This window comes from Montipora capricornis, chromosome 2, assembly GCF_036669925.1.
Source record: "Montipora capricornis isolate CH-2021 chromosome 2, ASM3666992v2, whole genome shotgun sequence".
NCBI lineage: Eukaryota > Metazoa > Cnidaria > Anthozoa > Scleractinia > Acroporidae > Montipora > Montipora capricornis.
Window position 1 is genome coordinate 12,059,949 of NC_090884.1, and position 25,000 is coordinate 12,084,948.

A 25,000-nucleotide genomic window follows, 5' to 3' on the forward strand; every position below is an offset into this window, starting at 1 on the left:
TAAAGTTTATTTGCCAGTCTTTCAAAGCAATGCAAGCAAATTGGACTGCTACATCATCACCTCACACTCGGTGTCTGGCTCCAAATACATTCTCACAGCATTTATATATAAATACTGCAACTTCTGCTATCCAACTTTTTTCTCCTTAAAATATGTTTTCCTGTACCTATTATGCATACATTTCAGGGGAAAATAGGGCTTCCTTGACACATAAAGTTTGGCGTCAATGACACCCGCCATTTTATCAATGTGCACACCAGTGACGCAAAAAATTATGCCCAGTAGAGTTGAGCAATGCAAAAGCAGGGAATCACCTTAACCCATTGATGTTAATATTGTTTTAATGGCAAGTGGAGTGTTAGAAGTTGCATTAGTCAATGTTACTGTCAAATGCCAAACAACCATCTGAATCGGGGCATTTTTTCCAAGCAATGTTATAATGTATAAGCTAAAAAATTAATTTTTTACATTTAATGTGTGGTCCCAAGGGAAACTGTTGGTTTTGTTTTCCAGAGAGTCAGATGTTTCCCAAGACATGTCAAGGGAAACATCAGGACTCGAGGGAAAACAAACTAAGCTAACTACTTTCCTGCAGGACCAGACATTAAGACTGCTTTGCTTTGTTATATGTTTAGACTTTTCCTTCAACAATCGCAGCATAGCGTCCTTAGCAGGCAACAACAGCGGAATTGTATGGATCCCGGTTGGGATACATTTGAATTTGATCAGGGGCTTGTGACCAAGAATCAACCAATCATAGTGCATGTTTTGTTGATTTAAAGTCTGGGTATATAACAACAATATTATTATTAATTATAATTAATTTTATTACAGTGCGATGCACCTTAATTACTGTGGCCACCTAACAAGGTTATTTTCAAATTATCCACCAATCAGGGTGTATGAATTTGATTGACAATCACGCCTCTTTGCAAAGTTCGCACGATTGTAAGTTGAATGCTGTTGCATTGGTTGTTGAGTTGATGTACAGTATTGCACAAAGTTGTCAAATGTGGAAGTTTGTTGGGTCGCCATGGTAACCGTTGCACTGTAATCTTATTTTTTTAAATTTTATTTCTATTTTCATTTTATTTTTCAACGGCAGTATGTGAACCAGTTACCAGGAAAATTAAGCCAGCATTGACCACTGCAGAGGTTAAAGATTCAGAGGCAAAAAAAAAGCCAAATACATGTACTAGTCTGAATATATACAGCTTCAGTATAGTCCCCTCTACCCTGTCATAAGTCATAACTCAGGCCTTTTCCCCAGCTCTCCCAAGTGTACCATAGGAAGTCTTCCTGCACGATGGAAGAGATTTGATTGCACCTCATGATCAGTCTTTATGTGTTCCAGTGTTTAATTTAAGGGTAGAAGATAAAAAAAAATCAATCAATTATTGGTTCAAAGGGGTCAAAACCTGGCAATTGAGTATTCCCTGGTTGGTTGCAAACAGCAGTCTTTCATTTTGGTTCCATTCCAGGAGGGTTTTTTACATGCATTGCATGGTGGTAAGGGCCAGGTTCAACCCCTGGTCTGAACACAGGGTCGACTTGTCTTTGGAGGCCTAATTCAGTTATTATTATAATGGCTAAGTGGTTTTCTTCACTGTCTCTGTAGTGAATGCTGATCTCTAGTTGTCTTGCTTTTTTCTTAAATGTATATTTTGTTGTTAAAAATTTTTCAAACTAACTTTTGTTTTTTCTGTCCTTTGTCTAAGAGACATTATTATCTGAAACAAAGGAAAGTAAAAAACAAACTAGTTTGAAAAAAATTTAACTACAACATATATATCACACAAGCAATAATGATGATTATTGTTTATTTTGTAAAACAAGGGTCAGTGGTGTTGTGTTACATGTTCCTTTTTTGCAAGTCAATGCTTACCTGCAATGGAAATCCTGATATGTCAAATGCAAACAAATTTATTTGTTGCAAACAGCAGAGGGAGCAGGGGATGGCGCAGTGGTGAGAGCACTCGCCTCCCACCAATGTGGCGCGGGTTCGATTCCCAGACTCTGCGTCATATGTGGGTTGAGTTTGTCGGTTCTCTTCTCTGCTCCGAGAGGTTTTTCTCCGGGTACTCCGGTTTTCCCCTCTCCTCAAAAACCAACATTTGATTTGATATGTATTGATTTGATTTGATTTGATTTCATTTGTGCACGACCCCACAAGCTGTTCAGCTTTAAAACACTAACCGTGTGAAAATAAAGGATTATTATTATTACTATTATTATTATTATTATTAGTATTTTTATTATTATTATTATTTCCCAAAGCAATACAAATGTTAGATGAGAGGATTTAGATTTGTTGTTTTTCTTTCTTTTCTTGTCTACCAAAAAGGAAAATCTCCAGTGGTCTGCATTCAGGGAGTACATGGGCCTCGACACACTGGAGGAATAAAACATGATCTTAACACCGTAAAGTTGCTGTTTAAAACTGCATTTTCAGACCAGGATAATGAAGATAAAGTATTACAATGCAAAAAAGTATTGCAAGACCATAGCATCGGAGATTTAAAATCATCTCTCTATAAAAGCAAGCCTTGTGCAAACCACAGCAACTGTACTTCCACTGTCAAAGAATATGGTATCATGCAGAGGATGTGTGAAAGACAATGAGATTTGCATTTGGCAAACTCTTGTTCAAAGCTTCTTTCAAAAGAAAACCAATCAATCTAGTGAATGTGAAGTGGAAAAGAAGCTTCTACCTTGCTCTCTCTTTTGGATGTTGTTGATAAAATGTGAAGAACGTTTCACAAAGGACAAACAACACGATGTTTTGGGTATTTTTCAACATCAAAAGAAGGTGCCAGTGAACTTTGATCAGGTGAAACCAGATCCTATTTACAGTAGATATGGTGAGCTGAGAAATGGCTTTTATATTTCTTCCAATGGACTAGTGTTTTCCTGTGAACATGAGGTATGACTTGCATAGGGTAATTGTAATTTGTGTCCATGCTTAAACAGGCTTTCTTTATACCGGTATCAATTTTTTCATTTAACCCTTTGACTACGGAACTGCCAAGGGTCCAAATGACGAGTAAAATCGTCTGGCATTAGATCATGAGTAAAATGTCTTAGGTGTCCACACCCAGGAATCAAGGGTTAAAGGGAGTGGATGTGGAGGTTGTAAAACCCATTGAATCCTAGGATTGAGACTCAATAGCTTTAACTCTGTCTAACACATAGAGGATTTTACTTGTCATTGGGTGGGAAGTTCAGTTAACTCTACATCCAGGCAAAAATTAACCCATTGACTCCTTTTATTCAGTAAATTATGGTCTTTCTAACAACAGAACATTGCCTGGTTAATGAGGAACTCCTTTAGCTAGGAGAGAAAGGGTTAATTACTACTGTTTTTGGGTACTAGATGTTCAGATGTCTGTGGGTTTGCAGGAATGGTGCAATGGTGAGAGCACTCGCCTTCCCCCATGTTGCTTGGTTTGGATCCTCAGACTCTGTGTCATATGTGGGTTAAGTTGGTTGGTTCTCTACTCAGTACCGAGAGGTTTTTCCCGGGTACTCCAGTTTTCCCCTCTCATCAAAAACCGACATTTGACTTGATTTGCGTTGATTGTTAATTTCAGTTGACAGTCTCCCCAATTAGCACTCCAGTGCCAGAACGATCGACTTATAAATAACTAAAAGGTTCCTTTCCATTTTTTCCTTTCCTTTGGCTCCTAATGGGTAACCCCCATTGACAGGTGAAACCATGTGGTGTTTGACATTAAGTGAAATCCCTTAGGTGGCTCAAAGTCATTTTAACCTGAATAATTTCATTTTAAACAAACACACACATATGTACAGCCTTTTATCATCCTTTTGTCACTTTGGCATGTTTGCAGCTGAGAAATTTTAATATCAAATGGCTGTGCTAGATGAGACTTTTAAGACTGAAATTAAAGAAATTCAGCATCAACACAGTAAGCTAAAGGTACATACGATAATTTGTTTATAAAGTTTCATTTGACAATAGTATTGTGTGCTGAAAAATGCAAGAGCTGATTTTCAAGATGCAGTTACTGTATTAAAGCGTGTGTCATTCTTATACAGTAATATTACTGTAAGATGATCTGTTAAACAGAGGTGATGTGTCTGGAGAGTGCACTCATTATTCATTTACATGTACTTGAACGAGCCTTATATACTGGTAGATACATGTATTTCTCTTACACAACTAGGATTCTGACAATTACACGCTTGACCTTTAATAACATCCAACAACTTTCAACACATCTTTGCCTACAAAAACGAGATTGTGAAAATAACAATATCATTATTATTGTTTTCAAGATAATTTGAAAGGGTGTTAACAATACACATGTAATTTTTTTTGCATCAGCCACAGACATTTTTGAACCCATAATAATAATTATTAATACATTGCAGTCACTTTTATAATACAGGCATCACAAATTACTGACAAATAATATTCAAGGTAGGGAGCTTAAGTGACAATGATATCCTAAGAATAAGAACAGGAAAAACCAAAGAAATAGGTTTTATGAGCAAAATAAATGCCATGCACATCCATTTGAAAATTTGGTAAATTTCTTTGCCACTGAATTTCTTCCCAACAATGACATGAGAATACCAAATTTTAGCTGTCATCAGTTTTTCTCGGGGTTTTCCAGTCTTCATCTCTTACCAAAGAGCAAAATTCAGCTTATTCCATGAAACTGTTGTTGGATCTATTTACTTTTAGATGCGTAGTATCATGCTTTTGGTCTCCTCGCTGTATTTGTCAGGTCAAACATCATCATCGTCATTTATCCAATGAGATGCATTAGATTCCTGTCATTATTATTATTTATTATTATTATTATTATTATTATTATTATTATTATTTAATCAGTAATGTCATTGTCATTATATTGTATTTAAATCACACATTGATATGGATGTGTGAGAAACCTGAGAATGCCCAATTCAGAGGTTTCTTTGACATGATTAATTTAAAAAAAAGAGGTATTTTGGTGAAAAAATACCCATTTTCTTTTGTTAGAATGCTTCATAGGTTTAGTTTAAAAAGATATGGCTGTCACATTAGTAGAACTATAATATTATTGTAACTACATGTATTGATACATGTATATGTTGATCCAGCTTCTTCGTTTTTTATATGTGGTACTCAAGCATTAAGTGTACATTCCAACCCACAGATGTATTTTTTGATGTGAAATTTCTTTGCACACTTACATATCAGGACTTTCCTTGGTGATCTGTAGGAGCATCAATTTATCATAAATTAATTAATGTAGGTACAACAAATAGTAATGATGATTAACTTCTTCCCTTCACCCCAACAAATTGCCAAATCATTGAATTTCTAAAATGAACTTTTTCTCTATGTCATTCACTGTGAGGTGTCTTTAACGATTTGACAGATAGTCAAAATTTGTGCATTTTTATTGCTTTTAATCTTATTGGAATTATCTGATTCTTGATAAAACCTTTAATTATGACCTTTTAGTTTCTGATTATATCTCAGCACTTATTTCAAATTTAGAATGATTTTTTCCACAGTATTACCTAAAGTATGCTATATCTTTAGCTGTTCAGAATTTTTTTTATATGCATTTATTTGTTGTGTTTTGTAACTGTAGTTTTCAACATAAAATATTGGACTGTAGACTAAAATATCCACCATTTTCTAGTTCATGTAAATATTTATTGAATCTAAAGTGATTTCTTGTAATATTGATTGTTGAATAAAAAGATTTGTCAGAGTTTTCTATTAAAATAGTCCTTGTTCAGGTCATAAAAGTTAAAACTGAAATGTTAATTCTGTCTAGTATCATAGATATATGTTTAAGTTTCATGCAAATTGACTTTTTTGTTAAGTAAACATTATGAACACACAGACAGATGACACAGATCGTTTTCCTTGAATATGATTGGTCTTTCATATCTTGGTTAAAATTTTTTCAACCTTTTAAGCAAACAGACTGTGAATTCTCCAGTCTTAAATTTTTTTAATTCACCACAGAATCGGTAACATTGCATTAAGAGGCATTAAATTTGCACAATGTATGCGTGATTGAAAGAAATCCATTTCACCTTGAATTAATTTATCATACAGCTTATTAAAGTGATTTCAGTTCATTGTTACAACCTGACAGACAGATGTGTTGCCATTCACTGGGAAAAATCGAAAGAGTTTCAAATCTAAAGAGCTGATGTAGGAAGAATCTCTTAATAGACAATAGCATTCTGTCTATGACTTTTTTTCCTGATTCAAGACCACAGAATCTTTTAATTGAATGAAATCATTTTTAATTTCTGCATCAAGCTTAGAGGAAATCAAATAGTCAGTCTTCGAGTGCAAAATGGTAGGTTGAATTTGCTTTCAGAGATTGATTTAATTTATATTATATTATAATCTTGTTTTGTTACATACATTTCCATTTCAAACTATCCTTTATTTATCTTAATACCTTGAAGATTTTTGTAGCATGTGGTGCTTTTTTTTTGCAAGATGCAATCACTTCAGGTAGTGAAAATTAATTTTTCACAGAAAAGCAATGAAGATTGTTTTATTTATTAAGCAATATGCAAACAGACTCTGTGTAAGGGGGATTTAGGGACATTTGCATAACCAACATCTATGGTCACTTGCAAGGTGACTTAATGGTTTTAGACACAGGAAGTAATATTCATGTGGATGAAACAACAAGATGAGAAACAAAATTGTAAGTGGAACCTTCTCGTGTGGAAATTTTGCTTGTAATAAATGCATAATAGTGCTCAGTTAAATATTATTAGTATCCTTGCTTCAGACATTACAAAGTGGTACGGTATATTGGATCATTTTTACATTTTTCCAGATCAATACAACATTAATGTTATCTTTTTTGATACTTTGCAGCAGATTTTAATTGTTATTTTTAAAGTTGTTTGTTCTAAATGCTTTTAATAATTTATTATTTTGAAACATATCATGGATGATGTAGTCATGAAGTTTGTTATTGAGACTAAAAGGGCAGAGATTCACAATTCTTCAATGAAAGTGACGGGCTTAATTAATAATATTTTTTAGTTATTGTTCCAAACTTATTTTTCAATACAGGTTGCATTTAATCATATTTAGAGACATATGAAGACATGTTTTGGGAAACAAATGTCCTGCAACCCAGATAACCCTCAACTGAGAATCCTTTTAAGAGAAGAAAATAGAAAAGAAAAAAAAAAGAGGTTTATTAACAAACAGCTCTGGACAAAAAAAACCTGGATGTTCTGGTCACTTGTGGGTGATGTTCCCCAATGCATCATACAAGTGAGATCGGATTTGGTTCTATCCCCATTAGTTCTTTTATACCATTTTGTTTTGTTCGATTAACATTGATGATGGCAACATATCACATTAACATTATAATGGTTTATTAACCGCGCGGCCATGGGTCGAACGTGGTTCTTGCTCTGCACGTTGTTTTTTTTTTTTTTTTCAGTTTTGTCAGTGAGCAGACCCAAACTTACACTCGGCCTTATAGTCAGTGGGACTTTGAATCACGCAATTTATGACGTTTATTCGCCAAAAGCTGTTAAAACGTTAATGTTCTAAAAATTCTATGAATATTCCACTCTTTATTTAATACAAAATATATTGCCTTTTTGGGTAAACTTAGAAGCGAGTATTGAATACATAAAAAGCCATTATGTCATTCATGGAATGTGTCAACATTGCAACTTTATGTGACTTGTGTTACTACTTTGCTACCCCTTTACTCACGTAAAAAACCAATTTAATTTAATCATGATTTTAAGAAAGAAAGTTGTACGTTGTTAATAGACTTATTGTTGTATCGTTCATATCCATACAATTATTATCCGAAGAAAGTTCCAGATTAATTAAGACCATAATGTCATCAGAGATGTCACAATGGCTGCGACTGATGGTGCAATCGGAGTTTTCACAACGGCTATAAGTGATGGTGCAATAAGATCGTGTGCAGTCGTTGTCAGTTGTTGTGCTACAGATTGATCAGGTGATTTTGTGTCTATAGTCATCAGTGAATCAACAAGGACTGTTTTGGAATGTGCACTACGTTGCGACTATAGTGGTAAGAAAACAGATAAATTTTCAAAGCGCGGTTGTAAGATCTAAAATATCTAATTGTTGTGTAAGAAAAATAGGTCGCTCAGAGCTCCTCACTATATGAAAATGTTTGAGCAAGATCATGTGAATGCCAGTGGAATCACTGTAACTGCAATAATTCATTAATTTTGAACTAGCAAGACTGGTGTGTGCAACTTTACGTTTTGTCTTTTCCTGATTCTTTTAAAGGCAAAAGCCGAGGAGAAAAAGCTCTTGTCGCGAAGAATGGAAAGTCAGGAGGAGTCTGACCAGGATGATGAACCAAAGGAAAACCAGCAATTAAATAAACAAAGCAAAATGAAAGATAATGTGCAAAGGTTAGTGGGAGAACCTCTGACCTCAGTCACAACTGTCAAAATTGGTTTGTACATACAGTAGCTTAATGCAGCCATACGCAGAGGGACATGGAGAACCTTTATACTCTTTCCTTAAGCTGTCATTTAACAACAACAACTCTTACTGCTGCTGCTGCTACTGCTACTTCTGCTGCCGCTGCTGCTGCTGCTGCTACTAGTCTACTACTACTACTACTACTACTACTACTACTACTACTACTACTACTACTACTACTACTACTACTACTACACTGCTACACTGCTACTACAGTGTACTACACTGCTACTACTCCTACTACCACTACCACTACCGCTACTGCTACTGCTACTGCTGCTGCTGCTACTACTACTACTACTACTACTACTACTACTACACTGCTACTACTACACTGCTACTACTCCTACTACCACTACCGCTACCGCTACTGCTACTGCTACTGCTGCTGCTGCTGCTACTACTACTACTACTACTACTACTACTACTACTACTACCGGTACTACTGCAACCACTACTGCCACTACCGCTACTACTACCACTACTACTACAACGACGACTACTACGACTACTACTTACTATTACTGCTGCTGCCACTGCCACTAGGACTGCTACTAAGAAATTATTACAACAATGATAAAGATGATAATTAGCAATTATTGAATGAGGCTGAGTAGGATATGAAGGATATGAAGAATTCTGCAGGTCGACGAGGGTGTTATCCACCAAGGCGAAGGCCGAGGTGGATAACATCCTCTGATATCTGCAGAATTCTTCATTATTCTACGAAAGCCAAATTCAATAATGGCTTCATTATTCATTCAAAATATTTTCTTCGCTCAAACTTCTAAACCTACTCGCAGCCATTTTTCTGCTCAACAAAAATAACACAATCTCGTCCCCAGCTTTTTTCGGTCAACGGTTCAATAATTTGCAGCGGGCTGCACTTTTGACGTCATTTTGACGTCATCAGTTCAATAATCTGCAGCGGGCTGCACTTTAAACGTCATTGATTCAATATGACGAAGTTTCTTTCCAAATTTGGTGAACAGAAGCTGGTTATGGTGAATTATGCGTGTGGTTTTAACCAATCAGAAACGGGGAAATATTTTGAATGAATAATAATAATTATTATTATTATAATGATGATGATGATGACAAAATAATATTTTTGGAAATAAATTCTCTTTCTAGAAAAATGATATAAAAAAACAACATGTGTTTACAAAAAAGTGGTCATTTGACACAAATAAATTATAATAAATGGCCAGCCTATTCTGCAAATCAAAGGTGGTTGAGCTAAAGCTGTTGGCTAAGACACGTAACAATGTCTGCCTCTGGGATGTGCATTCTTATCATACAAAAGCTTAACTCGATGATAAAGTTAATTTCTTTGTTTTCTCAGTCTCTTTTTCAAATTTATCTTTATTCCCAGCCATTTCAAACTCTAAAATACATCGCTGGTCATTGATATTTATGTTGTCATGCAGCGAATCACAAAGCCAATCAACACAAAGAAAGATTTTGAAGGAATAATGAGTAATATTTTGTTTGTGCATTTAGAAAATCAGGATTGTTTGCATCATTGACAGCTTCCTTGAGTGCAGCAAGATCTGGTATTCAGGGATTTTTGGAAAGGTAAGTGAGAGTGAAAAATGACCTCTACATGAGTGGAAATAATGGTTCAATTTAATAGATTTAGCCAAGCCGAAAAGTGGAGCTTCCTTTTTCTAACCCCATAAAGCAATATAGTGTACCGTATATGGATCCGAAATAATAATTATTATGCTTCTGCATGAAGTACAAAATTAATCGTCATTAGTGTATACAGTTTACAGTGATCAAACACCTTTGAGCTGATAGCAGTAAACAAACAAGCCTTGCAAACAATAACCAACAATTTTAATCAACAACTAAAACTGAAATTACATGGATTGCACAGTAATCTCTTTCAAAACATTTAATTTCTGTTTGACTTATAATTTTTACACCCTCTCTCTTCAGTTTAGAACAATAGCAATAATCTTCCTATATAATTAGAAAGTGAGGCTACAGAGTAGTAAATTAGCTTAATACTTGACTGCAATTTCACAGTCAAACAAAGCAGCTTACGACTGGACATCCATTTCACAATAAAAACTATAAATGTGATTGTTGAAATATGCCAGAATCTCTGTCAACACGGAATTGCAAACGTTTTCAGGCCTTCGTCCTTTTTTAGCGAGTTTTACAAAACATGCAAGGGAGCGAGGCAAGAAGAACATTACCTTAAAGCTAACTGTTGTAAATATGTGTTTTGTCTCTCCATGTATCACCAACACTTTACTCCTGGAAAATAAAATATTTCTTAAAATGTGTTGTAGTCCGTTTCTGAATATTCTAAAGGTAAATATCTGTCAACCTATTGGCAGATGTAGCTCCATCACATTTTCAGTCAGCATGACGAGGTAGAAAATATTAGCAGCTACCTGAAATTCTTTTATCATTGATAAAGTGGGGAGGGGTATCCATTTCATCATTGTCATTATCATGTTTCAGGTCAACTTCACCAAAGGAATGTAGACGTTCCACTCAGCAAGTTTCCACAGATCACAATGATGATAGTGAAGATGAGACAGGAGCCCTGACACAATTAAACATGCAAGTCCCCACAGAAGATGGTATTGACAATCATGATGAATTCACAAGGTAGCAAGTTAAATATAGTAATAATTGTTATTAATATAGTATTCGTCAGTAATGTACATGTACAATACCTGTGTCTTTGTGACTTTCATGTGTAACTTTAGGGCCCCTGACTGGTTAATCCTGAAAATCTAGCAGCACAAGAATGCGTTGATCACTCTGTCTGAAAAAAAACGGAGTGAAGGAGGGGGTGACATTTTTCTTTTCTTGTCACAAAGCTAGACATAGGCCTTATAAGCACAAGGGATCACATTGAAGTAACATTGCACCATAAATGTAACTGTAAACTGTAAGAACAGACCCCTGGTGCCCCTTGTCATTAATTTGATTCATAACCACTTCTTCTTCTTCTTCTTCTTCTTCTTCTTCTTCTTCTTCTTCTTCTTCTTCTTCTTCTTCTTCTTCCTCCTCCTCCTCCTCCTCCTCCTCCTCCTCCTCCTCCTCCTCTCCTCCTCTTGTTCTTCTTCAGCTTCATCTTCTGCATTTGCATCAGTGTCTGGTTATCACAGGGGTGCTGCATTCACAGATTGTTGAAATGTTGGAAACGGTGAAGGTGGCTCACAACATGAAGGGTTTGTTGTATGATAATTTGAGCGATTGGAAAACTCTGTTGATGTCAACTGAGGAAGTGTTGGGTGAAGTGGGGATCAAACCTGGACTATTCCTGGGGAACTCCTTGTCTCCGCTGTTGTTTGGTCTCAATGATCAGTCTCACTATGTTGCTGAAAAGCGAAAACATTGGATACTGAGGTTTGGGAAGGATCAAAGGTTAATCAGCCATTTGTTGCTTGTGGACAATTTGAAGCTGTATGGAAGCTTGTAAGAGGGGCTGGAGAGTTTGACCAATCTGAATGTTGTGCAGGTCTTTTTCAGGGGGCATGGTGATGGAGTTTGGACTGGACAAGTGTGCTGTGTTGGTATTGAAGCAGGAGTAGAAGGTTTGTTGTTAAGGAATTGTGTTGCCAGATGGTCAGATGATGGGTGAGATTGACAAGAATGCGTTAAAGTACTGGGATGTGTTGGATGGTGCAGATTATGCCGAAGGAGATAAGGGGCAAAGTCAAGCTGGAGTATCTGAGGTTGGGGCTTTCCACAAGAAGGGGAGTGTGGTGAGTTTGTACGTGAAGTGGAAGGATGATGGGAGGGGATTGATCAGTGTGCATGATTGTGTGAAGGAGGAGGAACTTGGTCTGTTTGGATATGTCGAGGTGAGTGACGAGTGGATGTTGAAGAGATCTTGGAGGTGGGAAAAGTTAAAGAGTGAGCACAAGAAGCATGTGCAGAAGGCAGGCAAGGAGACGTTTTAGGAAAAGAGGTTAATATGTGGGAAGTTTATGAGGGATGTTGGTGAAGTGGCGAGTGAGAGGTCATGGCAGTGGCTTACAGCTGGGTATTTGGATGGCCGTTTTTTTTGGCCGCTCAAAATTGAGGAGGATGTAGATCCAAAGGATAGAGTGTGTGGCAGTGGTGGAATTGGTTGGGCATGTGGCGAGTGGTTGTACTTGCATGAGGGAGTACATGTATCAGCAAAGGCATGATCACATGAAGTCAAGGGAATACTGGAAGCCTTACTGGAAATTCTGTATGGTGTGAAGTGTGCTGATGTGTGGTATAAGGACGTTCTGGATGAGGTGAGAATGTCAGAGGATGGGAATGTGGAGATAGGAATGTCAAGACAACACATAAGATGGAACGTAATTGTCCAGACTGTTTTTTGCTGGGTTGAGTGATTCAGGAGTGGACATTTGTCAGTTTCTCAGTGCCTTGTGTGTGTTGGCTGAAGAGGATGAGATTGATGATGCATCATCTGTCAACCAAGATTGTACCATTGGTGGTTGGTTGTTTGACTGTGGTGTCTGGTTGGGTGGAGGGTTTTTTTCAAGGATCTTGGGATTCTGGATGTGTTGAGAGGAATAGCAGGCTTCTGCCATCAATGGGACTGCCCTAATCTTTCAGAAGATGCTTAGTCTCTCAAACCCCAGGTGTGGGACTGAGGCTAAGCAGTGTTTACACCTGCAAAATTTGAATACAATCTCCTTGCAGGTTGTTCTGTTGACAAAAAGTCAAGAATAATTCTTGATTTGTTTTGCAGGCAAATGGAAGCCAGGGGAGGTTTAATGTATGAAAGTGCTGACAAAACAGTTCATCAGCTATCACATGATGCCTTGCCTCCACCACTCTCTCTTCAAAATCTACCGACAGGGACAAGTCAATTAAAGGAGTAAAAGAAAATAAGTGAAAATTAATGATTTATAGCTATTAATAGTTAAAAGATAACAAAGACAAGGGACTTTTGGCTTTTTGGTTACTTTTCCGTTTGTTATCTTAAGTTTGTCTTCTTGCTGTGCAAGTGTCAAACATTATTGTACTTTGAAGTTTCGTTTAATATTATTATAAATTTTACTTGGAGAATTTGGGACCTCCATCCATATAAAATTAATAGTTATTATTGCTGAAAAATGATACAGAAAAAACTAATAAATAGATAGATGACAAAAATATTAATTGAAATTTACATTTTATGCAGGTGTAATTGGTGCAAGAGGGATAGAAATCAAGTTTTCTGCATGAAGGGAATTTGGGCCAAATATCGCTCTTGGTTGCCATTTGAAGTTTACTTAAATAATTTAAAGCATACAATGTATGCATACGAATTACAGTATTATTGGGCAATTTTAAGTTCACAAAGAACATAAATAATTTTTTGTGATGATTAATAAGGAGGAGAGTCTGTAATGTATACCTAGGGCCCAACCTCGCTTGAGACTGTATCCTTGCCTCATAATCCCAGACGGGTCTTAGAACAAATGAAAGTCAGAAATTTTGAGGCAAATGAAAGGGATCCCCACTCCGCTTTGTCATCTCATTAATCTGCTGTGTTGCCAGTATGGTAGCCTTGATGGTGTAGTGGCTTAGCATGCCCGACTAGTAATCAGGGAGACATGGGTTGGTGTTCCAAAAAAAAAAAAAATTTTTCAGATGATTGTGTTGGAAGGTAAAAGTGCTTCTCTCTTTGGTTATGTAGAACCTGTAACTTTTCAAAATTAAAACAATTTCATGAAATACAGTACGTATTATTGTTGAACAAAAAACACCAGTGTCTCTTGTCCTTTAGTCTTGAATACTATAAGAGCAATGGCACAATGTCAAGGATGATGTAAATTTTTGTAAAATCATTTTGATATTAAGTTTCTCTGCACAATAGAAGTGTTGAACTTACATTCATGGGAAGAATGGTATTACTGATCATTGTGAATGGAAGATTAAAAAAATTAATATATTATGTTAATACTGTAGGGATTCCTTGTAAATGAAATGCATGGCAACTTTAATAGGATCTTTTGAAGATTCAGATCCAGGATATTATTTTGAATTTTTATTGATACATACTCAAGTCAATTTCACCTTTCATTAATTTTTGTTTGTACCAGTAATTAAAAAATATTATTTTCACCAATTGTATAGGTTTTAATAAAGATAACATCCAATCAAATATTTCTTGCTCCAAACTGAATGTATGCTGCAAAAAGCCAGTGTCATCTCTCCCATACAATACAAATCCTCCTTTCTCAATACCCATATATACCTCAAAGTAACAGAGTTGGTTGGGCCATACATCTTAGGGCAAGAAACTTGGATAGTAGGTGTACTGCAACAAAGTGAGCACCCTTGAAATATGTGGTTAATTTCAAACCATTAAGCACATTTTCTAAATGAAACCATGTTTGTTAGCCTTCCTAAAAATGGACTGTGGCCAGGGGGAATGATTATTCTAAATAATTTGGTTTTACCACTGTTAGGGATCATTCATAATTAAATTATTTTATTTATGCCAGGGGGTGGACTGGTAAGATCCATCAGAAAGCAAAACAAACGTTTTGACCCCTTACTGGGAGGATGAAAAAAGTCATGACCCCTCTAAACCACTTTAATAGCCCCCCCACCCCAACCCGAAAACAAACAAACACAGAGAGTTAAAGCAATGAGGAAGACATGATACCAGTTGTGCAGTTACCTTGCCAAAGTTGTTCTGGATGTAATATTATTTCAAGGGCACTGAATGCATTTGAAAATAGAACAAAAATAAAAATCACATAGTCCCCTCTTTGTATGCAGATTACCTGATGACCACCCCCCTCCTCCCTCATTCTTGCAAGCCCACCCCTGGCATAAATAATGAATGGCTCCTAAGAAAGATACGTGAGCTGACATTTTGAGCTTTGGTCAGTCCTATCGACTGAAACAGAAGTCACACAATCATTCTCACTTGATGTAGGTTACCATGTGGTGACTGTGTAAATTCCACCACAGTTTGTGCATTTCAATCCTCTTGAATCAGTTGTTGATATCGATCCACATCATTCTCAGGAAAAAAGACCACATAGCTTATTGAAAGTAGCAACATCGTCAATTAAGTTACAGGTAACTCAGTGGCCCAAATATCAGAATTCTTGAACCTCAGAATTCAACGGCAAATAAGCATTTCTAGGGGGGAGGAGTATCACACCACTGTCAAGTCATGCAAACCAATTGACTGGCACTGTGACTTGTGTAGTGAAATTCACAAAACTGTGACTTCAGAGAGCACCTGAATGGAAAATGACTTAAGAGTGTACAGTGTATGATCCAGTTTGATGGTTGCTTGGAAATGACTCCACTTATAGAAAAGTCTACAACTTTTTATCAAAATGACCATAGACCAGAGTTCATGACCTCGGTATTGGTTAAAGTTCTCACCACCACTGTCACCAACTATGATGGCAACTACAGCTAAACTACAGAATACCCAGTCACTTATTAGCATGTGAATGGAGTGTCTTGTTATTCATGTACGGTATGCCCAGTTCTTCAAAGAACACTGCTACAACTTAGAACACAGTAGTGGCAAGGTATTTTGCAGTTACTCTGCATCTACCGTAACCACACAGCGATGGCTCAGTTGGTTGAGCCTTGAGTTTGAACACCAGCTGGATGAATACTCAGGATCTTAAAACAACTGATAAAAAAGTGCTGCCTTTGTAATTTTGTCTGCAAATGGTTAGCCTTTCAAGTCCTCTCTGATATGGACTACAAACCTTGGGCCCATCTCAAAAATACCTTCTATGTTCATGAGTTCCCTAAGGGACATTATTAATTAAAGAGGCCACACACTATTCGAGAAGAGTAGGGGATGGAATTCGAGAAGAGTAGGGGATGGAATTCCCGGTGCTGTGGCTGTCCTTTGTGAGAGTAAGGGTGGATGGGTATAGTAGTAATAGTTGCCAAAGGGCAGGTAACAGAAGTCTGACTGGATCAACTCAGCCCGGAGGTCCACATAGTTTTGTTGCATCCGGTTTGGGCGCGCAAATGAAAGACGGTGAGTTTGAATTCGTTTACCATTTTAATAATCATTTCAATCCTTTTCAATCCGTTCTTTCGTTGCATGTTGCTAAGTGAAAAACGTTCTCATTCTCTGTTGTTTTCGTCTGTTTACAACAACAAATAGAAAGAAGGATTCAAATGATTAAAAATTTAATGGTAAACGAATTCAAACTTACCGTCGTCCATTTTGCATGCCCAAACCCGATGCAGATCTGTGCATGCGCATGGATTTACCGCTGGACAAAAAAACTGTGGAAAATCAGGACTGGGCTACTGGGCCACTGGGCCGTGGCGGGCCGCAGGTCTGCTTTTAGCAAAACCCTAATTTTGTAAGCCAAAACTATTCAAAGTTTGCATCGATTTCACCAAGCTAAAGGTTAGCTTAAAGATTAGAGTTAGGGTTTTTTTTTTTGGGACCTCATCATTTTTTTTACGTCAATCTGACGTAAGCAATCCAAGTTGATCTGGTTTGATTTTTGCACCCTCCTGTTGCCAAAACTTCAACCTGCTCAAACAAGTAAATAAAAAAAACAAACCAACCATTTACTTTGAACTTGTTCAATTCTTCATGGCATGACACTCCACTAAAAGGCAGGCAACTAGCCTGACTTCGGCCTGAATTTTGTTTTTGTGTTGTGGTGTCAACTGAGAAGCCCTGACAACCTCTTCAAACCATAGCACCCAAGCATGAAAATGAGTGCTTAGTTTCTGAAACTGTTTACCAGGGCTTTTGATATGATTGCCATGACTAAAATTATTGTTTATCTATTAGAGATTGGTGCTTAAACCATGCCGGCCATGCCATGCAAGGTTTTCAAGTTATTTCGCAACCTTGATCGGCTAACCTGCCATTTACCCACGAACAAGCTCTGTTTCAAATTTTCATTTCCAAATTTCGTTAAACTTCAGCCTCTAATCCTTCAATTTCTTTTTCAATTTCTCCTCGTCTGGATAACTTCTCTAACTGTGTAGCTTCTGGATTCACTAATTCCCCAGAGTCAATCCTGGCTTGCAGTTCTTTGATCTGTCGTAGTTTTTTCCGCAGGTTCCTTACACGTTTCTTTTTTAACTCGTCCGGGTCGCTCGAATACGTGGTTCCCGCAGCAGTGGTGGGCACTGCGTTAGACACTTGAACACCTTGCATTTTCTCCGTTAGGTCCTGCACTTCGCTTTCTTGATTGCCACTGGAATCTTTCTTCTGTCTTTTTTTCTTTTTCTGACTTTTCGTCATTGGAGGTTCTTCCAAGTGTAATCCAGGCGGTAATTTCGGAATGCTATTAACCCATTGCTTCCCTTTACTTTCGTATTTTGCCACTTCATCTTGGGGCACATATCCATCTTTTACCCTACGAGCTTTTCGCCATGTACCATCGGGACGTCTTGAAGCAGGGATCCAAGTGTCCCCTGCAGCACCAGAATTATCCGCCATTTTGAATCTCTTCCTCTCTTTCCGTTCATGTCTCGTACCCTGCTCGGGTTACGATCGGCCATACTCGAATTCACGACTTTACCCATATGTCTTTGAGTTTCTTTCGTCAACCAAATATGATCAATATTCAAAATGGCGTCCTCGAGTGCCGGCAGGATCCTTCAAACAGTGAAAAAACATGTGCCAAGTATACGATTTCCAAATAGAATAGGTCAAAGGATAGAACGTAAGTGTCAAAACGATCGATTTTTTTTCCACTCAAGAGACATGAGGCGGTTTTGACTCACTCAATCTATTTGTTCAATATATTATTAGCTGGCCCTGGATCAAGCGTCAAAACACCTGAAGTTTCCTCCACTTTATCTGCGATCAGCAAAAAAGCATTACCCACAGAAACCGTGGCTCGGACAACAGTAGCTGCGTTCCCTAGCACGGTGTCAAATGCAGGGGGTGTTCATATTTATGACAATTTACCTGCGAGGTACAGAAGACGTCCCCTTACGGATGAAGAGATAGAATATATTGAGGTTTGTGGACTGAATATTTGTATTGGGACTCTGAAAAACGCAGGGATGAAGGGGATGACGTTTCCGGTGTTGTGGCTGTCCTCTGTGAGTGTATGGGTGTGTGGGTATGGCAGGTCTGGACACCAGCTGAATAGCTGCCAAAACTTCAACCTGCTCAAACCAATAAATAACAAACGTCAAACAAACTGCAGACTGTGCAGGGGGCATGGAAATCTCTTACTGTTTTCGTTTGTGAAGTTTTCGATGCTCACTGTAGGGAATGCTGTAGACAACAAAGCCAAAACTTGACTGTCTGTGGTCTCCCTGGCCCATCACCAAAGCAAGTATTGACTCTATCCCCACAGATAATGGATGTCTCTCATTCCCCTATTTTTACGTGACTAATTTATTGCACACACAAATAGCATTTTTCCATCACCTGGTAATTTTATAAATATAATCCTTTGCAATGTACAATCCCTTGATTATTTTCTTTGAAACAAAGGATAAAAAGCTGAAGAAATTTTGATTCAAAGTATGACAAAAAGGAAGATAACTTCCCTTTTACATTATGATATACCATCACTCCTCTTCTGGAAGAAATAATGCTTAATATTAAATCTCCATGTCTTAATTGGGTCCCTGAAATCTTCACTCCTTGTGCCCCCTTGTTCCCATATCCCCATAACATCCTAGAGTCCTCATATCCTCAAATTCCTTGTCTGTGCAATCCTTATCCCACTTTTTGACACAACCAAGGAAATAAATCCAAACAAATGAATGGACAAATTGCACTCCTGTTGCAATACCTTTATTTTGTCCCAGAATAAGACTTGGCCTAAACAACAGTAGCCACAGCAGTGATAATAGTTATAATTATAATTTTATTACGGTCACAAATTATCTGTGAATATCCTCAATTAGTATAATTTTCAGCAGTGAATATAAGAATTTAGTGTGATATTCACTGCGCTACCCGGTGAATATAACATTTTGGAGGCACGGCTGCTAAGCTAATCAAGCACTTTTCGTGCCTTTTTATCGTGTTTAGCCTGTTGTTTTGCACTTTCTTGATATTCACTGCTGAAAATTACACTAAAACAATTATTCGCCTCTGGCTCAGTAAATATTGCAGAATATTTAACTCGACTACATCTCGGTAAATATTCACCAATATTCACTTCGCCTTCCGCAAATAAAATTATTGTTAAATGAGATCACAAGAAATCAATACTAATCAATTTGAATGCTTCTTGTGAGAGCACAAAATCATTGTACCCAGTGAAAGATTCCCTACCATTGGAGTCTCCTTCAATCATTCCAGAAAAATTTGGATGTAGGAGAGATAATATTGATGAATAATGTTTGTAAAAAGCTTTAAAATACAAAGCAATGTATGGCATTCTTGCTCAAATTGAAGCTTACTTATCTCTCAAAAATGCATGGTTACCTCCAATTTTCTTTTTGGATACCAAGAGTACTTACTAAGATCTACTTTCTACAGATAGTTTTAAACTGCGCAAAAATATCCCTGTATTAGTGAGCATCACCGATAGGAAACGTGAGTATCTCGAGATGCGCAGAACATGTGCGCAATAACAATAGTAGGAACCGTCCTTAACAGATTTTAATTTGTCTAACGCGAGACGATTCTACTCATCAACTGGAGTCATCCTAGGTTGCCTGAGGGGTGAATGGGTTAAGCATGCCCCGCATTCAAATGCAAGGGCATTATCACCCACAGGCGTGTTTCTGTTTCTCAGCACCAAGAAAAAGGGTGGGAGGCGCAGTGTTCTCATCGTTAGTGCACTCGACTCCGGGTCGAGTGGTCCGGGTTTGGGTCCTGGCTGGGGACATTGTGTTGTGTTCTTGGGCAAGACACTTTACTCTCACGGGGCCTCTCTCCACCCAGGTGTATAAATGGGTACCGGCGAAATGCTGGGGTAACCCTGCGATTGACTAGCATCCCATCCAGGGGAGAGTAGAAATACTCCTAGTCGCTTCCGTCTACAAAAACTGGAGATAACTCCGGCCTGTTGGTCCTGGTGGCAGACTTTACCTTTTTTTTAAAAGAAAAATGACCACTGGTGGATTCTGAACTACGAAGACTGTTAGTCGTGGCTCTTCTGTGCAATTAAGAAGTTTGAAATCATGATAGTATTGCCAAGGCGTTCAGAAAGAAGGGTGACGAATGGTCAAATCCGACACTCACCGAGATGCCGAGACCTTTGTTTGCAAATCCGAGACCAAGACCGAGACCAAAACATGCAAGACTTCACACCGAAATAAATGCAATGTGACATCAAGACTCTTCGCAATTAACGGCTATCGAGATTTCGAGATAGTTTGAAGAGTTTGTGAGTGCGAAGATTTTGGAGGTACCATTCGCCACCCCTAGAAAGGGACCATAACTAGAATGAAACTCAGGCCACACCAGGCCAGAGGTCATTATTCTCAGTACTCAGACCAAAGGAATGGAGGCATCTGGGGACAAAGAGAATTTAACGGAGTTATAGGGCCTTTTTGTTGCAAGCCCCCAAGACTTTTTGGCCTGGAAAGCGATTTGTGAAAATAAGGTCTGCTCAATCTGAAAACTTGAACTTCTAACATGTTTTAGGGACCACAGTTCACAACTTTCTGTAAAAAAATAGAAATAAAGGATTAATTTTCATACATTTCCATGGGCCAGGGTAAAAAGCTACATGTGTTAAAGTGGAGTGCGCTTTATTTCCTCAGTTTCCATTCAATGTGCTGGGCTTCATTAGAGTTCCTTTTCATACTAAGGAGTGGGGTACATGTATAAACATTTGAGGATAGTATTCCCCATTTTTTTCTGATTTTTGTTACTGGGTACATCTGTGTGTTTGCACCATTTACTGGCCAAACTGAAGTCAATTTTTTTCTGTCAATTGAAGTCAGTTTCTGGTGGTTGTGCATCTTTCAATCATCATAATTATTATTGCTTTTATTCATATACAGAAAGAGATTATTTGATTGGATAAACCTTTATTCACTGAAAATCAGCGAAAGACATCAACTGTCACCTTTACTGATCTAATTTACAAAATAATTATTATTTTATTAACCCATTGACTCCTGGGGTTTCCCCATTGACAAGTAAAATTGTCTGGTGTTAGACAGACTCAAATACTAAGTATGGCTGGTTTAGGCCGGTTTAGGGGTGAAAGTGTCAAGTATTGTTACAGAGAAACTTGTGGAAAAGTGTACAAAAGGACCAGCAATTTTAAAAAATTTTAAAAAGTTTCATGGTCTTTAACTTCAATGTCACCTTTGATTAATTAATGTCTTTGATTTCTTGTAATTCAGAATGGTGGTCCACTATAATACTTGGAGCTGACCAACTGGTTGAACAGAATTCTTTATCGTGGAATTATTTAACTTTGGACTTATCCAAGGGAATAAAAATGAACAAACTTTTATGGAAGAGAACTCATCTTGGTTGTTAGATGTGAGTGGAGTCAATTTTGGAACAAGATTCACAGTGACTTGAAGATCACAAATGGAAAATAAAAAACATCACTTTCTGTATCAATGTGAATATTGGTTTGAACATGACAGACAGTGTTTTTTACATCATAACTTTTGAAATCCAAAGAAATAAAATTGAATTTTGAACTGATGGGTAACTTGCATTAAAAAAATACTGTTTTCTTTATTGTGTTCAGTCCAGTCCATGGCATGGAGCCTTTTATATAAAAGATTGTTTTCTTCCATATTTATCACAACCTAATGGATTTCTCTTTCCACCTCCTTGTTTAGTGTCACAGGCCCCTTCCCTCAATTTGACTTTGATCAGTCTAGGTTGGTCAGCCAGTGTCCCTGTTCGCTTGCTTTTACTTTTAGTTGTACCAGGTTTTGTTAATGATTTACCAGTTTATGCTGTTTAGTTGTTCAATTTTGAAGGAATTAAAAGAAAAAGATCACTTACCGGTAATCAATTTAAAATTTCTTTAGCCTCCCTGCCCCTCCAAAGTCCTGCGTATTGGAAGTTAAGCTATTTTTGTTGCCAGATCTACCTACGACAAAGAAATGCTGCAACTCACATGCAGAGAATTAAGGCCAGAGAATGAGAAGAGGCAAGAATTCTTTTCACCCTTGGATCTGATCCTGTTGCTCTCAATCTTTGTCTCACAGTTTGTTGGGGAAATGGTACACCACATATTATTACTCTAGATTTGCCTACCATTTCATGAAAGAAGTACCAAAATACAAAAAGTTTGTTTGAAGTGGTATGCTGTCCAGGGTACGGTTGAAACTCTTGTAAGTGGATACCCCCAGGAAGTAGAAAATAATGGTGTCCATGATTAAGGCTGGTCTCTTACAGAAAAAATAAAATACAGAGATTGCAAAGAAGTTCAAATGAACCACTTTCTTCTCTCTAATGAAACAATAGCTCTAATGAGCAAAATCAAAAACTCTGCACGCCCTGCATGTGCGTTTTTCATTTTGGTATATTTCTTTGCTGTCGTCGTCCTGACAACAACGTGAATTGACCAAATTTCACATTGTGTAGAGGACATGAGAACATGACGAAACATTTTTAACTTTCTCCCCAAACAACTACACAATTCATGCCAATTTTATTCCAGTACCTGCAATGTTGATAAATTCTTTCCATTGCGAACGACATGGGGTTATAACAAAGTTATTACTGTAACAATAACAGGAAATAATCTTTTAGACAATGTTCTCATTGGCAATGTCTTCGTCCTTGCATAAGGTCCCTGATAAATAAAGATGCCTCCATTGGTTCTAGATAGTATTAATGCCTTGACTCCGGAGAGTGAGTCTCTGATTTTACTCTGTCTAACGCCAGACAATTTTACTCTCCTATGAAGGCAGTTTAGCAGTCAATGTGTTACATGTACTCAAAAATCCCTTTAAAAATTAAAAGACCAGACATCCAGTATGTTATAAAACCCCCAATATTTATTTCAGAATGCATTTGTGACAAACAGGATCGTGTTGTCTCATAATGTGGCAATCTACCGTATGCAACAGACTGTACTCTATGTACACACATTCAAACTCCTGGTGATAATATCTGGTACATACATACTTGTATATATATTAAAATAATTATTGATTCTTTTTTAACAAGAAAAATAAAACGACTTGTGTTGCTGTACAATTCACTGTGGAAGACTTAAAGTTCCAGTTTGTAAAAATATCAGAGGAAAGGGCAAACTGCTTCTTGGAAAAAAAAAAACCAAGGTTAATTGCCATCAACTTTTGTCCACTTATGTGACTATGGATGACTTGTTCCGATAAAAAGCCGGATTAACTTTGATATCTTTATCCTGACTTTCCAAGACATTTTTAACCCTTTAAATAGCTTAATTACTGCATTCCTCTTACAAAAAAGCACGAAATGTAAATTAATCTAGAGGAAGACAATGTCATGCTTAAAAATGCCATTATCCTGTGGAAGATTCAAGTGAAATCAAATGAGAAAAACAGAAAGTGAAAGACTGTTCCCTGCTAACAGAGGTCTCTTATTAATTTATTTTTGCCTTCGCTGGGCTGACCAGTACTGGATGAGACCTCTACCATGTGTTCCTGTGGTGTAAGGATAGGCCGCAAATTGTCATGTTGTGGTGGGAGTGATTAGGAAGATTAAAATGGCATGCAACTGGTTTTGACACATCTGTGTCATGTGCGGCCGTTACTTAGCGACCAAATCCTCACATGATACTTCATGTTGTGCAGGCTCACTTAACAACGTGAGGATTACTGTAAAGGAAAGTATGGGACACAGCAGGCTCAAATCAGAGTCAGCAAGCATTATTATGGGGAATGCATTTTGAAAAGTGATGACAGGGCTCGAAACTAAAAAAAATTCCAAGTCGCCTTTTGGCGACTATCAAAGAAAAAATGGTCGCCAAATGCAAAAATGCAGTCGCCAGCTAGTACAAGAACAGAAACTCAGATTAGAGCCTCATTTAATTAGCATTGTTGTTCGGCTTCTGGTAGATTGTGGCAGCTGCGGTTGTGGGACAGACCGAAATACCAGGGGCACCCAACGAGAATATTATTCAAAACCACTTAGACATAGCATCGTTAAACGTATTTTAGTATTTAAACGGTAGATATAGACATATTTTATCCCCTAAAATTTTTTCATCTGTTTGGATTTCCTAGCTGAAAGTCTAGTGATCCGAAAATTATACGGATCAAAACTTACCTTTTCGAAATTTCAGCCAGGAAAAAGGCTTCCGAAAATTCTAGGTGACCTTTTTAGGGTAAAAGTCCGTTAAAAATGGGCAATTATACCATTTTTTAGAACTTCGAAAATCCTAGGACAGGCAGGCAAGCAAGAATTTTACAACAAATGTTCCGAAAATTCTAGATCTCAAACCGTCTTCCGAACAGATATTTTGCGAAAATTGTCGTTGGGTGCCCCTGAAATACTAGGCTGATTTAGCAACAGAACGGGAACGTCAGTGGCGACGTCGCAGGCAGCAAAACTACCAATGAGAATTTAGAATAGAGAAGAAAAGAGTGGATTCTATTCTATTCTGAATTCTCATTGGTGTTTTTTCTGCGCGTGCCGTCGCCACTGACGTTCCC

The 25,000-nt window shown here is 37.5% G+C and overlaps 3 protein-coding genes and 1 long non-coding RNA gene across 7 annotated transcripts; 2 read left to right on the forward strand and 2 right to left on the reverse strand.

The window, feature by feature from the left end:
• Positions 1-2,333: 2,333 nt before the first annotated feature.
• On the forward strand, positions 2,334-14,606 carry LOC138038858 (uncharacterized). 4 transcript variants are annotated; one of them, XM_068884928.1, is made up of 5 exons: positions 2,334-2,923; positions 8,288-8,415; positions 9,992-10,066; positions 10,967-11,116; positions 13,206-14,606. In XM_068884928.1, exons 1-5 carry the CDS (start codon positions 2,588-2,590, stop codon positions 13,336-13,338), a joined length of 822 nt encoding a protein of 273 aa, XP_068741029.1. In that variant the 5' UTR covers positions 2,334-2,587; the 3' UTR covers positions 13,339-14,606. The 4 variants fall into 4 exon arrangements, with proteins under 4 accessions (XP_068741029.1, XP_068741033.1, XP_068741030.1 ...); XM_068884932.1 differs by having other exon boundaries at positions 2,345-2,861; XM_068884929.1 differs by lacking the exon at positions 2,334-2,923 and adding an exon at positions 3,854-3,937.
• On the reverse strand, positions 4,209-13,186 carry LOC138038861 (uncharacterized). Its single transcript, XR_011130316.1, has 3 exons — positions 11,185-13,186; positions 10,696-10,756; positions 4,209-4,245 (listed from the first exon to the last, which is right to left on the reverse strand). It is a non-coding gene; the product is annotated as an uncharacterized lncRNA (long non-coding RNA).
• A 2,390-nt stretch (positions 14,607-16,996) lies between the features above and the next one.
• Positions 16,997-17,942, reverse strand: LOC138038859 (partner of Y14 and mago-like). Its single transcript, XM_068884933.1, has one exon. The coding sequence runs from the start codon at positions 17,901-17,903 to the stop codon at positions 17,373-17,375; it is 531 nt and encodes a 176-aa protein (XP_068741034.1). The 5' UTR covers positions 17,904-17,942; the 3' UTR covers positions 16,997-17,372.
• Positions 17,943-17,988: 46 nt separating this feature from the next.
• On the forward strand, positions 17,989-22,049 carry LOC138038860 (alpha-ketoglutarate dehydrogenase component 4-like). Its single transcript, XM_068884934.1, has 3 exons — positions 17,989-18,129; positions 18,219-18,430; positions 21,737-22,049. Exons 1-3 carry the CDS (start codon positions 18,036-18,038, stop codon positions 21,752-21,754), a joined length of 324 nt encoding a protein of 107 aa, XP_068741035.1. The 5' UTR covers positions 17,989-18,035; the 3' UTR covers positions 21,755-22,049.
• Positions 22,050-25,000: the final 2,951 nt, after the last annotated feature.

Coding starts and splice junctions, on each gene's coding strand:
- LOC138038858 (XM_068884928.1), top strand. CDS start 2,588: ATGGTATCATGCAGAGGATGTGTGAAAGACAATGAGATTTGCATTTGG. Junction 8,416..9,991: donor ATGAAAGATAATGTGCAAAG/GTTAGTGGGAGA, acceptor TTGTGCATTTAG/AAAATCAGGATTGTTTGCAT. Junction 10,067..10,966: donor ATTCAGGGATTTTTGGAAAG/GTAAGTGAGAGT, acceptor ATCATGTTTCAG/GTCAACTTCACCAAAGGAAT.
- LOC138038859 (XM_068884933.1), bottom strand. CDS start 17,903: ATGGCGGATAATTCTGGTGCTGCAGGGGACACTTGGATCCCTGCTTCA.
- LOC138038860 (XM_068884934.1), top strand. CDS start 18,036: ATGGCGTCCTCGAGTGCCGGCAGGATCCTTCAAACAGTGAAAAAACAT. Junction 18,130..18,218: donor AATAGGTCAAAGGATAGAAC/GTAAGTGTCAAA, acceptor ATATATTATTAG/CTGGCCCTGGATCAAGCGTC.